Here is a 15,700-nt window from a genome sequence, read left to right on the forward strand (position 1 = left end):
CTGTGGTGATTCACATGAATACATGTGACACAAATGTAACTTTTTTGGTTGAATCATTTTTGCCTCTGTTCTTAAAAATTGGCATTGGTAACATATTACTAATGAATAAAATTCCAGATTTTAATCTGAGATAAGAAAGTAGAGGAAATAGAATTATGATAGCATGACTAAGTTTATAAAGTTCATATATCTATCCCAAACAGGATGTGGCCTGCTTCTTTTTTTGTGTAATAGCCAAGCAATGCTGCATTAGTAACAGTGAGCACTGTCCTTAATCACAGAACTACTTGTCCAATTCTTTATATATATGTATAAAGGATTGTTCATGGCCTTTGGGTTGGCATTCAGGTTTGATAACAAAAGGTAAGGTACAACTAGGTCTGCTACTATTTCTAGTTACAAAGTGTTTGTTTGTTTTTTAATTTTAAACTTGATAACCTTTTTTTTAGCAGTTAGTTGCTCAGTCATGTCTGACTCTTTGCAACCCCACGGACTACACAGTCCATGGAATTCTCCAGGCCAGAATACTGAAATGGGTAGCCTCTCCCTTCTCCAGGAGAGCTTCCCAACCCAGGGATCGAATCCAGGTCCCCCACATTGCAGGCAGATTCTTTACCAGCTGAGCCACAAGGGAGACCTTTACTGGATTATTTTAAGCCTTTAAGAATAGACATTCTCTTGTATGAATCTACAGGAAACTGATGAATAACAGCCAGATGTTCATATTTGGGTAAGATTAACTGAGCACATAAGGTCCCAGGGATAGGGACACTTGAGAATCAGAAACAAATATTCAAATAAGTAATAACGACAGTGTTACATAGGGAAGAACCAAAGGAATGTGGAGGGAGTGAGCTTGGCGTGTTTCAGAAACAGAAGACCGTGTGATCTGAGCCCAGGGAGAAGTGTTCAGAGGGGAAGATGGAAGCCTAATTATGTGGAACCAAAGGAAGACCCACTGTATTACTCTGTTGATTGAGGAGCCTTTGGAAGACTTTTAAAGCTGGACCATGTTATGATCTGATGTAAATATTTAAAAAGATCACCCCAGGTGCTTTCTGAGAATTGTAGAATCCTTAAGTGTTGACTTTCAGTTGGGTGTGGGAGATGAAAAATGTAGGGACTATGCAATACTCCCCGATTTTTTGACCTGAATGAGTAAATAGTTACCATTAAATAAGATGGTTATTATGGAGGGAGAAAACAGGTTAAAAGGTGAATGGGGGGAGATGACAAATTCAGATTTTCACTAATATAATTTGGTGTATCCGTTGGAACATCAAGTGGAGGTGATTGGAGGCAATTAGGCATGTGTTTCCTAAAGGTGAGAAGTAAGGTATTGGTTAGAATATACCTAGTGTGTAGGCATGGATTGAAGTAGACAAAGGTGAGATCTCTAGGAGATCTGTGTGAAGTCAGACAGGAAGAAAGCTGAAGTGCTCATGTTGGGGTATGCCAGCATGTATGTGACAGGGAGAGGCATAGGAGTCAGAAACAGGTGAAAAGAGTGGTCAGAAAGTGAGCCCATCATTGAGAGGGTCACTCAACAGATGTGGATTGTTGATCCTTAGGGTCGCTATGGTAGCTTAAGCTATAGTGCATACTTGGGTTAGCCTAGCGGGACAGGGAAAAGTAAAATGAGGGAATGTGATGGATGCTGTCCAGGGCTACTTAAAAAATAGGTTGGTATACCAAAGGTGAAAAATTAGTTCTAGTGATTAGACAGGCATTAATGACCTTCAAGTAAACATCTTCTGTAAGGGTGATCACGTGTTCAAGGGTGGCTGAGAGGGGCAGATAGCCACTGAGTCTTTAATATTTTTCTAGGATTTTCCTGTTGAAGGGAAAACGTGGTTTCAGAGGAAGGCAGGGTGAGGGGAGTTTTTGCAAAGGGGAAGTAGGGGAGGAGGAAGCGGTAAGGAGAGAGGAGGGAGATTCCAGGGAAATGCCAGATCCTCAGGGAAGTGGCGGAGGAGGAAACTTGAAGTCGGGGTGGAAGATTTAATGTTGGAAAACAATGGGAATACATTTTCCTTTATGTCATGTCATAAGGGAATATGATTGCATGAAGCGGTATTTGTTAGTGGATTACATAGAAATTAAAGAAATTCAAATAAACATGGTAATGATTTTAGATTATTAGATAATATCAATGTGCTCTTTTCCATGTTATTCTGTAATGGTTACCTTACAATATAAAGGAAAATTGATATAGTATTTTATAACGTACAATTCAACAATAATTCTTTCAAATATCATTGACTAAAGAGCAGATATTTAAGACAATATGAACTTGTCTTTACAGCAGTTTATTAGCATGATTTTTGAGAGGTTCCAATTGGTATTTATTGTTTCAACTGTTATCTATTGCTATCTTTCTTTAATAAGCTTAAGACTAAATTCATCCTGGAAAAAAAAAAACAGAGCTAAATTTGTAGGAGCTTATTCAATACTATATTTAACCTCATCCAAAGATGAAGTTACTAATATGGATGTCACCTGTTAAGTAATTTCTAGGTGGGTGGTTTCAGGATTCAAAATATATGCTGCATACCACAACTTTGGTGAGATTATATGAGGAAATAAATTAGTCAACTGTAAATACCAGGAATGTCCAGAATGCCCAGCAGATTAAAAATAGCAGAAAAAAAAATGCCCAAAGTGTATTTGAAATGCAGAGGCACAAGTGCAAGACAAAAATGAAAGACACGTAGGGGAAGAGTCGTTTGGAAAACAAAATTTTTTTTATTTTAAAATAGCCCATTAGAGCACTTGGCCAGTTAGCTCCATTGGTTAAAGTAGAACACTCATAAAATAGACCATGGTATTTAACAGTCTTCATAAATACATGGAGGGATTAGGAAATTTGATTGTGCAATAGTTGCAAGCCAAGAGTTAGATTATGGGGCAGAACCGAGAATCTGGCAAATGCACTTCACAGCTTGTCCTTCTTTGCTGGCTTATCTCTTCACCTCACTCTAGTAACTCAATTGTTTTCTCAGCCACAACCTTCTACCTTCTTTCCTATCGTACCATATTGTTTGAAACTTGCTGATATGAGGATTTTTGGAATGTTTGTGCCTCTTACCCTTTTCTGTTCCTAGATGAAATAATAGGTTTTAGTCTTCCCTTAATTCTCTGAATCCATGTTCTACAGAGTTGTGGCTGCCACAATAGTTACTGTACTTCACAGGCATCTTTGTTCCATTTCTATAGTTTACAAGAATCCAGACAGGGAAGCTATTCTTGATAGAAAAATTATTCTGTTGTTTTATCTGTATGTTGCCCTTTCAAGTTTTAATTCTTCCAGCCACAACTTGTTTTTGCTGCCCTTTTAAAGGATCTATTTAGGTAAGATAAGATGGGGTTTCGAACCAAATAGGGAAAAGATAAAATATTGGAATGCTCTAAAGATTTAATAAAATCTTATAAATGGCACACTGCAGGATTCTAGCACTATGACTCAGAGGAGTGGAATATTGCTAAGTTAGTCCATTCACATGATCCCCTGCCATTTTGAAACTGTTCATCTTCTGGAATGTCTAGAAAAAGATAGCTTAATGAAGACAAATGTTTTCCTACAAATAGAGCTCTGATCTCTAAAGAACCACTAACTAAAAATCTACTTTGTTAGTTTACTTAACAGTTTCATTATTTTTTATTTAGACTCACACTTCCGAAAAATAAGCATAAACTACAAGTGTTAGGAAATTTATATTAAATTATTGGTATAATTTACTTATATTATTAATATAAATCACCCTGATGATTTTTAAAACTGAGTTTGTCTCTAGAAGTTGCTCAGTATACTCATAATGTGAAGTGTGAATGAAGAAATGGAAATAAATGGGGACGTTGAGAGTAACTGTGTCATGTTTAAAGGACAGTGATCACTGGAGTTCTAATTCTGATTAGATGATTCAGGAAAAAACTCCATAAATATTCAAAGTCTACACTGATTTCTGTAGTGAGGAAATCAGACTGATGAACTCTGAGATCCGTTGGAATGCTGACTTGCTATACTGATTTAACAAAACAGCAAAGACCATGCTTTCTGTTCAGTGTTTCATCTTAGAGATGTACTTGGGTTTTCAGTCTTTATCACTTTTTAAAACAGCGTCCATAGTAAGGTAAAAAAGATATTTCCTAACATGTGTTAAGTCTAATTTACAATGAAAAACAATACTTTTATGAATGTTATCTAGTCTGCCTTTCAGAAATTAAGTAAATGCTTAAAATATAAGAATGCTTTTCTACATTAACTTTATAATATGGAGTAAATAGTGTAAATGTTTTTCTTATAAGTGTTAATATTTTAATGGTTTATGTCATTAGTAGTTCAAATAGAAATTAAAGTAACTAATTTTGCATTGAATACCGATTTCCACATACATTTTTTTCTCTCTTTTTGAAGATAGGATGTAACTTATTTCTGTTTTTTCAGGTAGTTATTAAGCTTTTTTTTTCCATTATTTTTATTAGTTGGAGGCTAATTACTTTACAACATTGCAGTGGTTTTTGTCATACATTGAAATGAATTAGCCATGAATTTACATGTATTATATCTGTATGGAAAAAACAATTGCAAATGTACTTTGTATTTCTGCTGTATATTTTAATATCAACCACTTTCTTAAATATTTAGAATGTTCTTATCCCTAGTAGTTTGGCTTAAAATGCTGTAAGTTGTTTCCCACTGATAAGCCACTATCCCAGTAAACATGAAATACAGTTATACCTAATATTAGAAAACATATTTTGTAGCAATCCTTTCATAATTTTAGCTTTTATTACCTTAAATGGTCTAGTTTTTAAAAAGAACCTACCTCTCCATCTTTTTCAATTCCCTTCTTCAAATTAATAAAAAATTGCCACTTTGAATACTCAATAGTAAAAAAAAATATGAAAGAAGAGAAAATTTTAAAATCCTAGCTTGGAAAACAATATACTGAGATATGAGATCATTTTAAGTATGACCTGTGATATTCTTAGCTTAAAAACCTGTAAGTAAAAGTGGACAGAAAAACAAAATGAAATAGGGGAAACTTGTTCACTTGACCTCAGTATGTTCATTTGAGAAGTATATCTTTGATAAGACGAATTACTTGAAAATCAGCAGATGTACCCAGTCTCCTTTATTAAATGATTTAATATGAGTTAAATTAAACTGACCTGTGTGGATAGCCACAAGACAAAGATTCATGACATATCGGGTTACACTTTAAAACATTTTATTGCCCTTTAATTTGTATGAGTCATGTTTCAAACATAAAAAGTATTATGAAATTGCATCACATGCATGTATCCTAAGTCACTAGGACACTTAGTCGTGTCCTACTTTTTATGGTCCTGTGGACTGTAGCCCACAAGGCTCCTCTGTGCAAGGTATTCTCCAGGCAAGAACACTGGAGTGGGTTCCCATGTCCTCCTCCAGGGGATCTTCCTGACTCAGGGATCAAACCCAGGTCTCTTATATATCCTGCACTACCAGTGGTTCTTTACCACTAGTGCCACCTGGGAAGCCCATTATGAAACTGCATCATAGAAGCATCAAGCCTTAGAGACGGACCTGAGAGTGTGGCAGTATCAGCATCACTTATTGACTCACTTGTAGATTAAATGCCAGCTGTCTTTATCCAGTGATGGATGAGATGCTTTGCTTGCATTTTCATTGCACCATCAGAGCAAACCTATGAAAGAACTTGCCTCATTGAGGCTGCCTATGTCCCTTTTCAGGAAGTAGAAGAATCAGTGTTTATTCTCGTGTCTATTTAAGACTAAAAAACAACTATTTGAGTCTAGGCCAGAATGCTTTTAAACTTATTAATAAATGCATTTAACAAAATAAGGTCTGAAATTCAAGTCTTTAGATTTTAACCTCTTCCTCTTCCACCTCTCCCTCCTTCTTTAGTGTTTGGATCCTTCTCCTCTCCCCCCTCCCTCCAAACTTGCAACATAAATGAGTGTTTTTCTTTAATACAATACTTGTTTCTTCCATCTACAGCAGGAATAAAAGCTTTGGTTAGTTTTGGAGAGCATATAGGCATATGGGATAATGATTTATAGATTTTATGGTGAAATTATACATTTGGAAAACATTACTATATGTACCTTTACCCTGATATTTAGTATATATACATAGATATTATGTAAGTTTAGAACAGTTTTGTAACTTCATAATAAAAAACAAAAATTTCTTGTTTTGTTTTGTTCTCTATAACAAACGGAGAAGCAAGAACTTACTAAAAACCCAGAGAATATATTTTCAGGTTAATAGGTAGTGATGCAATATTTTATAATTTTATATTTATAAAACTTTATATTGGCAATTATAGCCTATAATAAAGATTTAATATCATCTTTAATAGGCAACTAATATTAAATGATATTCATTATTCTGTAACACCAAGTCAGTTGAGGCAGAATATAGACTTTTGAACAAAAAACAATTTTTATCTGATAGAGTCCTAATAAATTTTCCATATGAGTACCCTTATATATCTATCTAACTGGTCATGTAAACACATTCTGTAATATGTGTGTTTATATGGGACATTTCTAGTATGAAAATATATACATACACATGTATACACACAGACATAGATACACATATGCCTAGTATAGAGCTAAGCTCTTCATAAACGTCTGTATTCCTCACATAATATACTATGTGGGAGCTGCTTTCCTTCTCATTTCACAGATAGGTTAGCTGAGGCTTCAGGAGAGTAAAAACAGTATCAATTTATTTTGCTGATTTCTTACAGGGTATAAATGTCATAACGAGGATTCAAACCCAGATTTGAGTGCAAAACTTTAAACTGTTATTCTGTAGTGCTTAATCTTGTGTCTAACCCCAGACCAACTTAACACAAAAACAAACTGAAGAGCTAGACAGAAGTACTATTTCCTACCTCACCCTACCCCACGGCACAAACTAACTTGAAAGAGCAAAGCAAAGCATGAGATAGAGCGCACAGTGGCAGGAGGTACCTAGTGAAACTTCATCTTTCATCTACACTCCCCACAGATTAACAAATCAATCCTCAGAGGACGAGGCCCAGAGATCTGCATGCTCCCCGGCCCCAGCTCACCCTCAGACGTGCTAAAGACTCACCGTTGCCCTGCTGCTCTGCTAAGTAATAATTGTGTTCGTTTCTTGTGCTTACTATAACAAATTATCATAAATGTAGCTTCAAACAGTAGAACTTTAATCTCTCATGTGTCTGGATGCCAGAAATCTGAAATCAGTAGTCAGTTAGTTCAGTTCAGTCACTCAGTCGTGTCTGACTCTTTGCGACCCCGTGGACTGCAGCACACCAGGCCTCCCTGTCCATCACCAACTCCCGAAGTTTATGCAAACTCATGTCCATTGAGTTGGTGATGCCATCCAACCATCTCATTCTCTGTTGTCCCCGTCCCTTCCCGCCTTCAATCTTTCCCAGCATCAGGGTCTTTTCCAATGAGTCAGTTCTTCGCATCACATGGCCAAAGTATTGGAGTTTCAGCTTTAGCATCAGTCCTTCCAATGAATATTCAGGACTGATTTCCCCTAGTATGGACTGGTTGGATCTCCTTGTTTTCCAATGGATTCTCAAGAGTCTTCTCCAACACCACAGTTCATAAGTATCAATTCTTTGGCACTCAGCTTTCTTTATAGTCCAACTCTCACATCCATACATGACTAGTGGAGTAGTCTTTGACTAGATGGATCTTTTTTGGTAAGGTAATATCTGCGCTTTTTAATATGCTATATAGTTTAGTCATAGATTTTCTTCCAAGGAGCATCTTTTAATTTCATGGCTGCAGTCACCATCTCCAGTGATTGTGGAACCCAAAAAAATAAAGTCTGTCACTGTTTCCACTGTCTCCCCATCTATTTGCCATGAAGTGATGAGACCAGATGCCATGATCTTAGTTTTCTGAATGTTGAGTTTTAAGCCAACTTTTTCACTCTCCTCTTTCACTTTCATCAAGAGGCTCTTTAGTTCTTCTTTGCTTTCTGACATAAAGGTGGTGTCATCTGCATATCTGAGGTTATTGATATGTCTCCAGGCAATCTTGATTCCAGCTGGAACTCATCCCCATCAGTCACTCATTCGTGTCTGATTCTTTGAGACCCTGTGGCTCATAGCCTGCCAGGCTCCTCTGTCCATGGGATTCTCCAGGCAAGAATACTGGAGTGGGAGTGGGTTGTCATTTCCTTCTCCAGGGGATCTTCCCGACCCAGGGATCAAACCTAGGTCTCTTGCATTGCAGGCAGATTCTTTACAATGAGCTACTAGGGAAGCCCATACTCTCTCACTGAACAATTTCATCCTTACGTTCAACCACATTGTTCTGCAGCACCTACCTTGTGCCAGATCTGTATCCTTCCTTGCTGTCTGTTAATCATGTAGAGAGCTTGAGTCAAAAGCTGGAACTGACTTACTCAGAATGCCTCAGTTACAGTGGTAGGAAGCATAGTGTGGCAATAATTGTTATTTTATTGAAGACTGATGGGGATGAGTTTGAATTCTCTGGTTCTGCTGTGTACTCAATTGTGTTAACTTATAAAAAGGTATGTCATTTCTAAGCCTCTACTGAATGATCAAAATATCAAATTTTACAGCATCTATGGTGAAAATGTAAAGATTTTGCATTTGGAGTAAATAATAGACATGCTTAATGTGTATGAATTCCCTTCCTGTGCTGGAATTTTGAGTGATGGAGAAAGAAGTGGCTTCTAAACCATGTTCCCTGCTTCTGTGCTTGACATGTAGTATCAGGTTCCTCACAGTTCAGCCTGTTGTGAAGTTAATATTTTACAAATGACATATTAAAATTAAACCCACTAAAATAGACTTTTAAAAATTAAAGTGCATGGCAGATAATATGGGTAGAAATTGATTTGTGAAACGTTTATTAATTTCTATCTATAAACCTATGTATATACTGTGTGATCATAAAAAAAAAAGATATCTTCAGTGCAACACTGACAATTTATTTCTTTTGCTTTGAATACACTATTACCATCCTGAGCTTTAAGATCAAGCCCAGCCACTAGCAAGACATGGAAGATGTTACACATCCAGCACCTGTTTTTCTCTATGGATTCATCTTCTGCCATTAGATTTGCCAGATCTCAAGATTCTTGTTCTTGGAGTCACTTCTTCCTGATCTTTCCTCTGACATAATTTCTTAAAACCTTTTGAAGGCCGCCAGAGAGGCCTATTTTCACATTGATAACAAAGAAGTTGTGGGAAAAGTTTTAAGTAGCATTCAACTCTTAATATTCCTAGCTATTCTAAATTCCTTGCGAGTCCTTTAACTTCAGGTGTTTCTCAGCCCTCAACAGTTCCCATATTGCACCTTCCTTGGGTTCACTTCACACCACATCCTGTTCTTTGGTTAACCTTTCCTAACCTTTCCAGGACTAGCTCAGGCTTCCCTTGAAGCAGAAACGCGCACGTGTGTGTGTGTGTGTGTGTGTGTGTGTGTGTGTGTGAAGTTAATGACACAGACTCTGACATATTCTCTCTGCGTAACCTTGAGCATCTCAATTTAATTAGCTGATCAACACTTACCCCTGGAAAAAATGTTATGGCAACTTTAGAAGAAGAGATCTTTGTAACCATGATAGATAATCTTCAGTTCAGTTCAGTTGTTCAGTTGTGTCCAACTCTTTGTGATCCCATGAATCGCAGCACGCCAGGCCTCCCTGTCCATCACCAACTCCCGGAGTTTACTCAAACTCATGCCCATTGAGTCAGTGATGCCATCCAGCCATCTCATCCTCTGTCATCCCCTTCTCCTCCTGCCCCCAATCCCTCCCAGCATGAGGGTCTTTTCCAATGAGTCAGCTCTTCACATCAGGTGGCCGAAGAATTGTAGTTTCAGCTTCAGCATCAGTCCTTCCAATGAACACCCAGGACTGATCTCCTTTAGGATGGACTGGTTGGATATTCTTGCAGTCCAAGGGACTCTCAAGAGTCTTCTCCAACACCACAGTTCAAAAGTATCAATTTTTCAGCACTCAGCTTTTTCCACAGTCCAACTCTCACATCCATACATGACCACTGGAAAAACCATATCCTTGACCAGACGGACCTTTGTTGGCAAAGTAATGTCTCTGCTTTTTAATATGCTATCTTAGTTACTAATAAATTTCCTAGTCTCTTTACTTCTGATCATGAATAGACTGTTGAGCAGTCTGTTTCTCTATAACATTCATTGCGTTACTCTGGAATCATCTCTCCTTGAGATTATATATGTATTTAAGGTCTTGGAAATGTCTCAAAGAATAATCATTATGTGAATGAATGAAAACAAACATCTTAACAGTTTTAACCAATGCAAAAACATTATTGCATTTTACTTTAATTCTGTAAGTGTTTATATTTAAAAGTTATAATAAAATCTTTGGCTAAAATCTATATAATCATTTGAATTTTGCCATATGATAGGAGTTTGCTCAAACCGAGCTATCTTATTTATTTTTTTGGTTGAAATAAAGTTTAGTTAGTGTATACAATGATATTAGCAATACTTGTTTATCATGAAAAATGGGAAGAATCATTAATTTAAAATAGCACAAGTCACAAAAGAATTTACATCCGGAGAGGATAAAAGCTACATTTGGTTTATATTCTTCTACATATTTTCTGTGTGTGATTCATAACAGCAGGACCTACAGACATGCCCTAACCAGGCTGCACTGTGTCTGCAGAGAAAACTCGTCTGTCAAGTATTATGCCTGCTATCTGGTTTATAGTTATTGAACTTTTTATATTGCAGTGGTTTTAGGATCCAGTGAGCATTGGAGCCTTTTCAGTGCCAGGCCAAGTTTACTCTGTGAGCACGACTGCCAAGAGGAAAGGCTGGCACGGTCTGTTTTCAGATGTCCTTGTGAGCAATTGTATTGCTCTGGGTTGCTCCGATGGGCATGCCTGCTCCTCCTTCTGAAGCGTGTCCAAGCTTATCAAAATCAGACTTATCCTGTGTGTCCAAATGATACTGCTTCCATAGTGAAAGCTGATAAATCCATTCTCTTCACTGCCACGCGGTGTTCTTTATAGTTCTCTTTTGGAATATTATGCCTTGTGTTATGCTGATTTACGCATCTTTTTTCGTCTCTTCAGCTGTATTACAAACTCACAAAGCTCACAAAGGCAAAAATATTCTTTCCTTCTTTATGTTATCTCATTTTCTAATAACATGAAATGTGAAGAAAGGAAAGAATTCAAAGTAGGTTCCAGAACTATAGGGTTTTTACATATTTCAATGTAAACAGGTAGAACAAGAAGGTCCACTTGGTCATTTAATATTTAGCATCTTCAACTCTATAATTCTTTCAGTAAAACTTATTTTGAAATGAATTAATATAAAACATTTTTTTTTTCTCAAGGCAAGTGTGTATACCTTGGCTGGAATCATTTTAAAGCAAAAAAAACCTCTCATTGGGTATTATTGCTTTAATTTTGCACAGAATTGCATTTAAAAAGAAATGTAAACAGTTGTCCATTTTATAAAGACAAAGTCTGGAATGTATTTTTTCTTTTTATTTTCTTTGAAAGACATTTTGACCTTCCTATGAAGCTCAGCTAGAGAAGACATTGGCAAAACTTTGTATGTCCTCATACATAGCTTTTGATGAGAATTTAATAAGACAGAAAACAGTACCTTGCCAAGTATTAACTTTAAATCTTATTTACTTTAGAATTTCAAGATTTATGGAATACCAAAAAACCCAGGGAGATGACTCACAAAGAACTGGAGCCTTCTAGTTTCCTACACTCTTTCAAAGTCTTAGTTATTTAACTTTGCTACATACTGCCATGACTGATACCGAGATCAGTCACCATGAATTAACATAAATTAATCTGTTTCTTTTGGCTTCTCACCCCAAATGGTTAATCATTTGCTGGTTATCATGTGGAAATGGACTATTTAAAAGCAGTGGCATTGCTCTTTTAAATTACAAAGACGATATCTGTATTTAATCAGAGAATTACTCAACTACAGGAATGCAAATATAGTTTTTCTCTTTGTATTTTTAAATTATGAAAATAAGATAACATATTTACAGGAGACTTAGAAAATACAGAACAAAGTTTCATAGAGTTCCATTATATAATACAGTTATTTTTAAGTAGATAAATTAAGATTTTTGTTGGAGTTTCAACATCAAGCTCTCAAAAATTAGTAGAATGAATATACAGAAAAGTAGAAGGATATAGCAGACCTGAAAAGCACCATGAACCAGTTTAATATAATTAAGATTTATACAATTTTCACACAACAGTAGGAGGCAAATGCTACTCAAGTTCCCATAGACTGTAGACTAGGAGACACTGGAACACACCAGGGACATAAAACAAGTGTAAAAAGTTAATGGTGTAAAGGTATTTAAATCATAGAGTCTGTTCTCTTATCACTGTGGAATTATGTTAAAAATCAATATCAAAAGATATTTTAAAATAATCCACATATTTTCAAGTGCAGTGTGACATTTACCAGGAGAGATCTTTGACTTAGCCATTGAGAGCCTCAGTAAAGTTAGAAACCTGAAAAAACACAGGGTGATTGCTGAGATGACACCAGCCCAGGTTGGATGCATGAAACAAGTGCTCGGGCCTGGTGCACTGGGAAGACCCAGAGGGATCGGGTAGAGAGGGAGGTGGGAGGGGGGATCGGGATGGGGAATACATGTAAATCCATGGCTGATTCGTGTCAGTGTATGACAAAAACCACTACAATATTGTAAAGTAATTAGCCTCCAACTAATAAAAATAAATGGAAAAAAAAAAAAAGAAATTGATGTCAAGATGAGAAATTAATACCAAAGATCCTTTAAAAACCTCATGTATTTGGAAATTAAATATCCACTTTTAAATGATGGGTGTATCTAAGAAGACATAGCAAGGAAAATTAGAAAATATTTGTAATGAAATACCAATGAAAAGAGAATTTACCAGAATTTGTTGCATGCAGCGGAAGCTGGCTCATTACACAACTAAATACAATGTGGAATCTTGAATAATGTATAAAAACAAAGAATGAACACTAGCATAAAATTTTGGTAAATTTGAACCAAATTTGTACTTTAATTAATAACACTGTATCACACGTTAATTTCCTGTTTTGTTTTTTTTTAAACAACATAGCAAATACAGTTTTTAAAAGAAATAATTCTATGGTTTAGAATGAAAATATACTTCATTTATTTCCTGTGTGTCAACCCCTTTTCCATCTTATCTGTGTTTTGAAATACTTAACTTACTATTACTATTCGAATCTCAGTTACCCACATCCTAGCATTCTGAGTCTCCTGTTTGGATGCTTTAGTTGAGACTTACTTGTGAAGCACAAAACCAGTTTGGTTTTATGTTAAGTAGGTGGGTTGCTAATCCGTAAGAATGCCATTCTTGATCAGGCCTCTATGAATTGTTTGTAAGTACCAAATCAGACAATGCAGTCTTTATATTCATCCTGCAATTAGCCAAAATTATTCTAGTTATACTCCAGTTAAAGATCTCTAGTATGAAATGAATGTTAAGTATTCATTCTTTCTTTATATTTCTCTCTGGCTTCATTCTAGCTCATTTATGTATTTAAAAATAATCTTCTAAGTTACTTTTTCACTGCTTTTCATGTTGCAGATTGAAAATGTTGATGTCTGCCTTAGTTTTCTAGCAGCCAGAGGAGTAAATGTTCAAGGTCTATCTGCTGAAGGTAAGAAAAAGCACAATTGTCACAAATGGCATCTGTGAAAGATGCCATTTGAAAGACTTTTTATAACACTAGAAATTTCAAGTGACAGTTTATAGACCCTTAATATAGAAAAGGAAATTAGTAAAGTTTCCAAAATAATAGAAACGTTTCATAAGTTCTGTGGTTATTAATGTATGCTTTCTTTATATAGCTATGTTCCAGATTTTGTCAAAGTTATTCTTTACATTACTGAGTATATGAAAGGGGGGCATATTAACAAAATATCTTTATGTTATAAAGAGTAAGTAGTACTTTTAGAATATTAAGTAGATGGATGAATAGATAATGCTAGGTAGTAGATGAACATAAATACAGTTAAATGGTGTAATTAATGCTTAAATATTGTTTTATCAATAACAATTCTATAATTTGATCAAGTTAGTAATCCAAGTCTAAATATTTGTTAAGTTTAATGAAGTCCTTGGGAGTTCTTCAATGATTAGTATCAATAATTGTTCTTTGTAAAGACCTTAACATTTTTAAAAGTTTAAAAGATCATCACTGACATTGAAATATAGAAAACAGCAAAAAAGACAACTAGATCTGTCACTTTTTTTCCCTGCATTCTTTTTCTTCAACATATATTTTTAGGAAACCTTTTCAAAATTTTCAAATAGTAATAGTAACAAAAACAATTACTAAAGTTATGATACATCAATTCCTTTGAGATCTATATCAGCAACAAGCATTTTTTAAGTTAGAATTTTAATTATATTACATTAATCACTTCTGGCAATTTATGTTACTTAATGTTTCTACTACAGTCAATTTACTCAGCAAAGCCTTCTCCACCCCTACAGATAGTAGAAATGTTAGATAGTTCTAAGTTTTACAAGTTTTACTGCCATTGGAAAAGTAGGAATTGTGTGACATCTGAAATATTATGAACATGAACTAGGATTATTTACTTTTCTTAATTTTTTTCTGCACTGTTTAAATTTTATTTTGAATTTCTTCTATCCTTTATATGTTTATGTCATGATGTTTAATATTAAATTATATATTTAATGGCCAAAACTTAGGTTCAAACCTAACTCACAGTTCTGTTACTTAGAATAATATATGATAAAATTCTCCAGGATGATACTTTGCTTTCTAAGAGGTTAAAAGTAGGTGAGAAATGTTACTATTTGTTGGTTTTATGTCTCTTCCTTTTAACATGACATCTTTTATTAACATAAACCTGTTGCTTTTTATTTATCTCCTAAAAATATTTGAATAGTCAAAATGATTTTCTGTATTTATTAAGCATGAATAGTAATAAAACAAGAAGTTTAAAGAATATCATTCAATAGATTTCACAGGAGAAAATTAATACTTTCAGGTTCATACAAGAAAATTTATACTTTCTCACTGTAGCTTTATATTGATCAAGCCTATACTTATGGCCCCTGTGAGGAAGGTTAGGGGTTATAATAACTCAGCCTTATTTTATATGAATAATTCCACTGCATAGTGTGTGTGTGACATTATAAACCATCAGAGAGCAAGAAATTTAAGTAGTTTATTAATGTTTCTAAATTCCGAAAAAGAGGTATAAAACCTTGACCTCACAAGAGGATATATTTTATTGCCAATGGCAAGTTTCATTTAAAGTATGATTATAGGTTGCATAGCATTATATCCAACTTTACTGGCCTCTCTTTTTCTAATTCTAAAGTTATAACTCCAGAAGAAAAAACTAGCTCGTGCTGTGGCCTACTTTGTACGTTTAATCTTTTCTTCAATGTTAGAAAAACTTTCACAGGAGCCTCATGTTTTAGAACTAGAAATTCTACTTATTCTATTATGCTTAATCTACTTACACTGTTATGCATGCATAATAAGCATGCATCTAAAGTCATGCATAAAGTAATCTTAATTATTTCTTAATATGTAATATGAATTAAAAATAAAAGAATCATAGCATTAAAGTGGATAACTATGGTGCCATCTGCTCTTTGGAGGACAC

General features: G+C 35.1%; 1 protein-coding gene across 8 annotated transcripts in view; it reads left to right on the plus strand.

Moving 5' to 3' along the window:
- NAV3 (neuron navigator 3) overlaps window positions 1-15,700 on the plus strand; it is an 889,111-nt gene that overhangs the window by 624,540 nt on the left and 248,871 nt on the right. For all 8 annotated transcript variants that reach the window (XM_070454242.1, XM_070454243.1, XM_070454238.1 and 5 more), the window contains one exon: window positions 13,638-13,710. In XM_070454242.1, coding sequence (XP_070310343.1) covers window positions 13,638-13,710 — 73 coding nt within the window. The remainder of the gene's footprint in view (window positions 1-13,637; window positions 13,711-15,700) is intronic.

This window comes from Odocoileus virginianus, chromosome 24 (assembly GCF_023699985.2).
Source record: "Odocoileus virginianus isolate 20LAN1187 ecotype Illinois chromosome 24, Ovbor_1.2, whole genome shotgun sequence".
Classification (NCBI taxonomy): domain Eukaryota; kingdom Metazoa; phylum Chordata; class Mammalia; order Artiodactyla; family Cervidae; genus Odocoileus; species Odocoileus virginianus.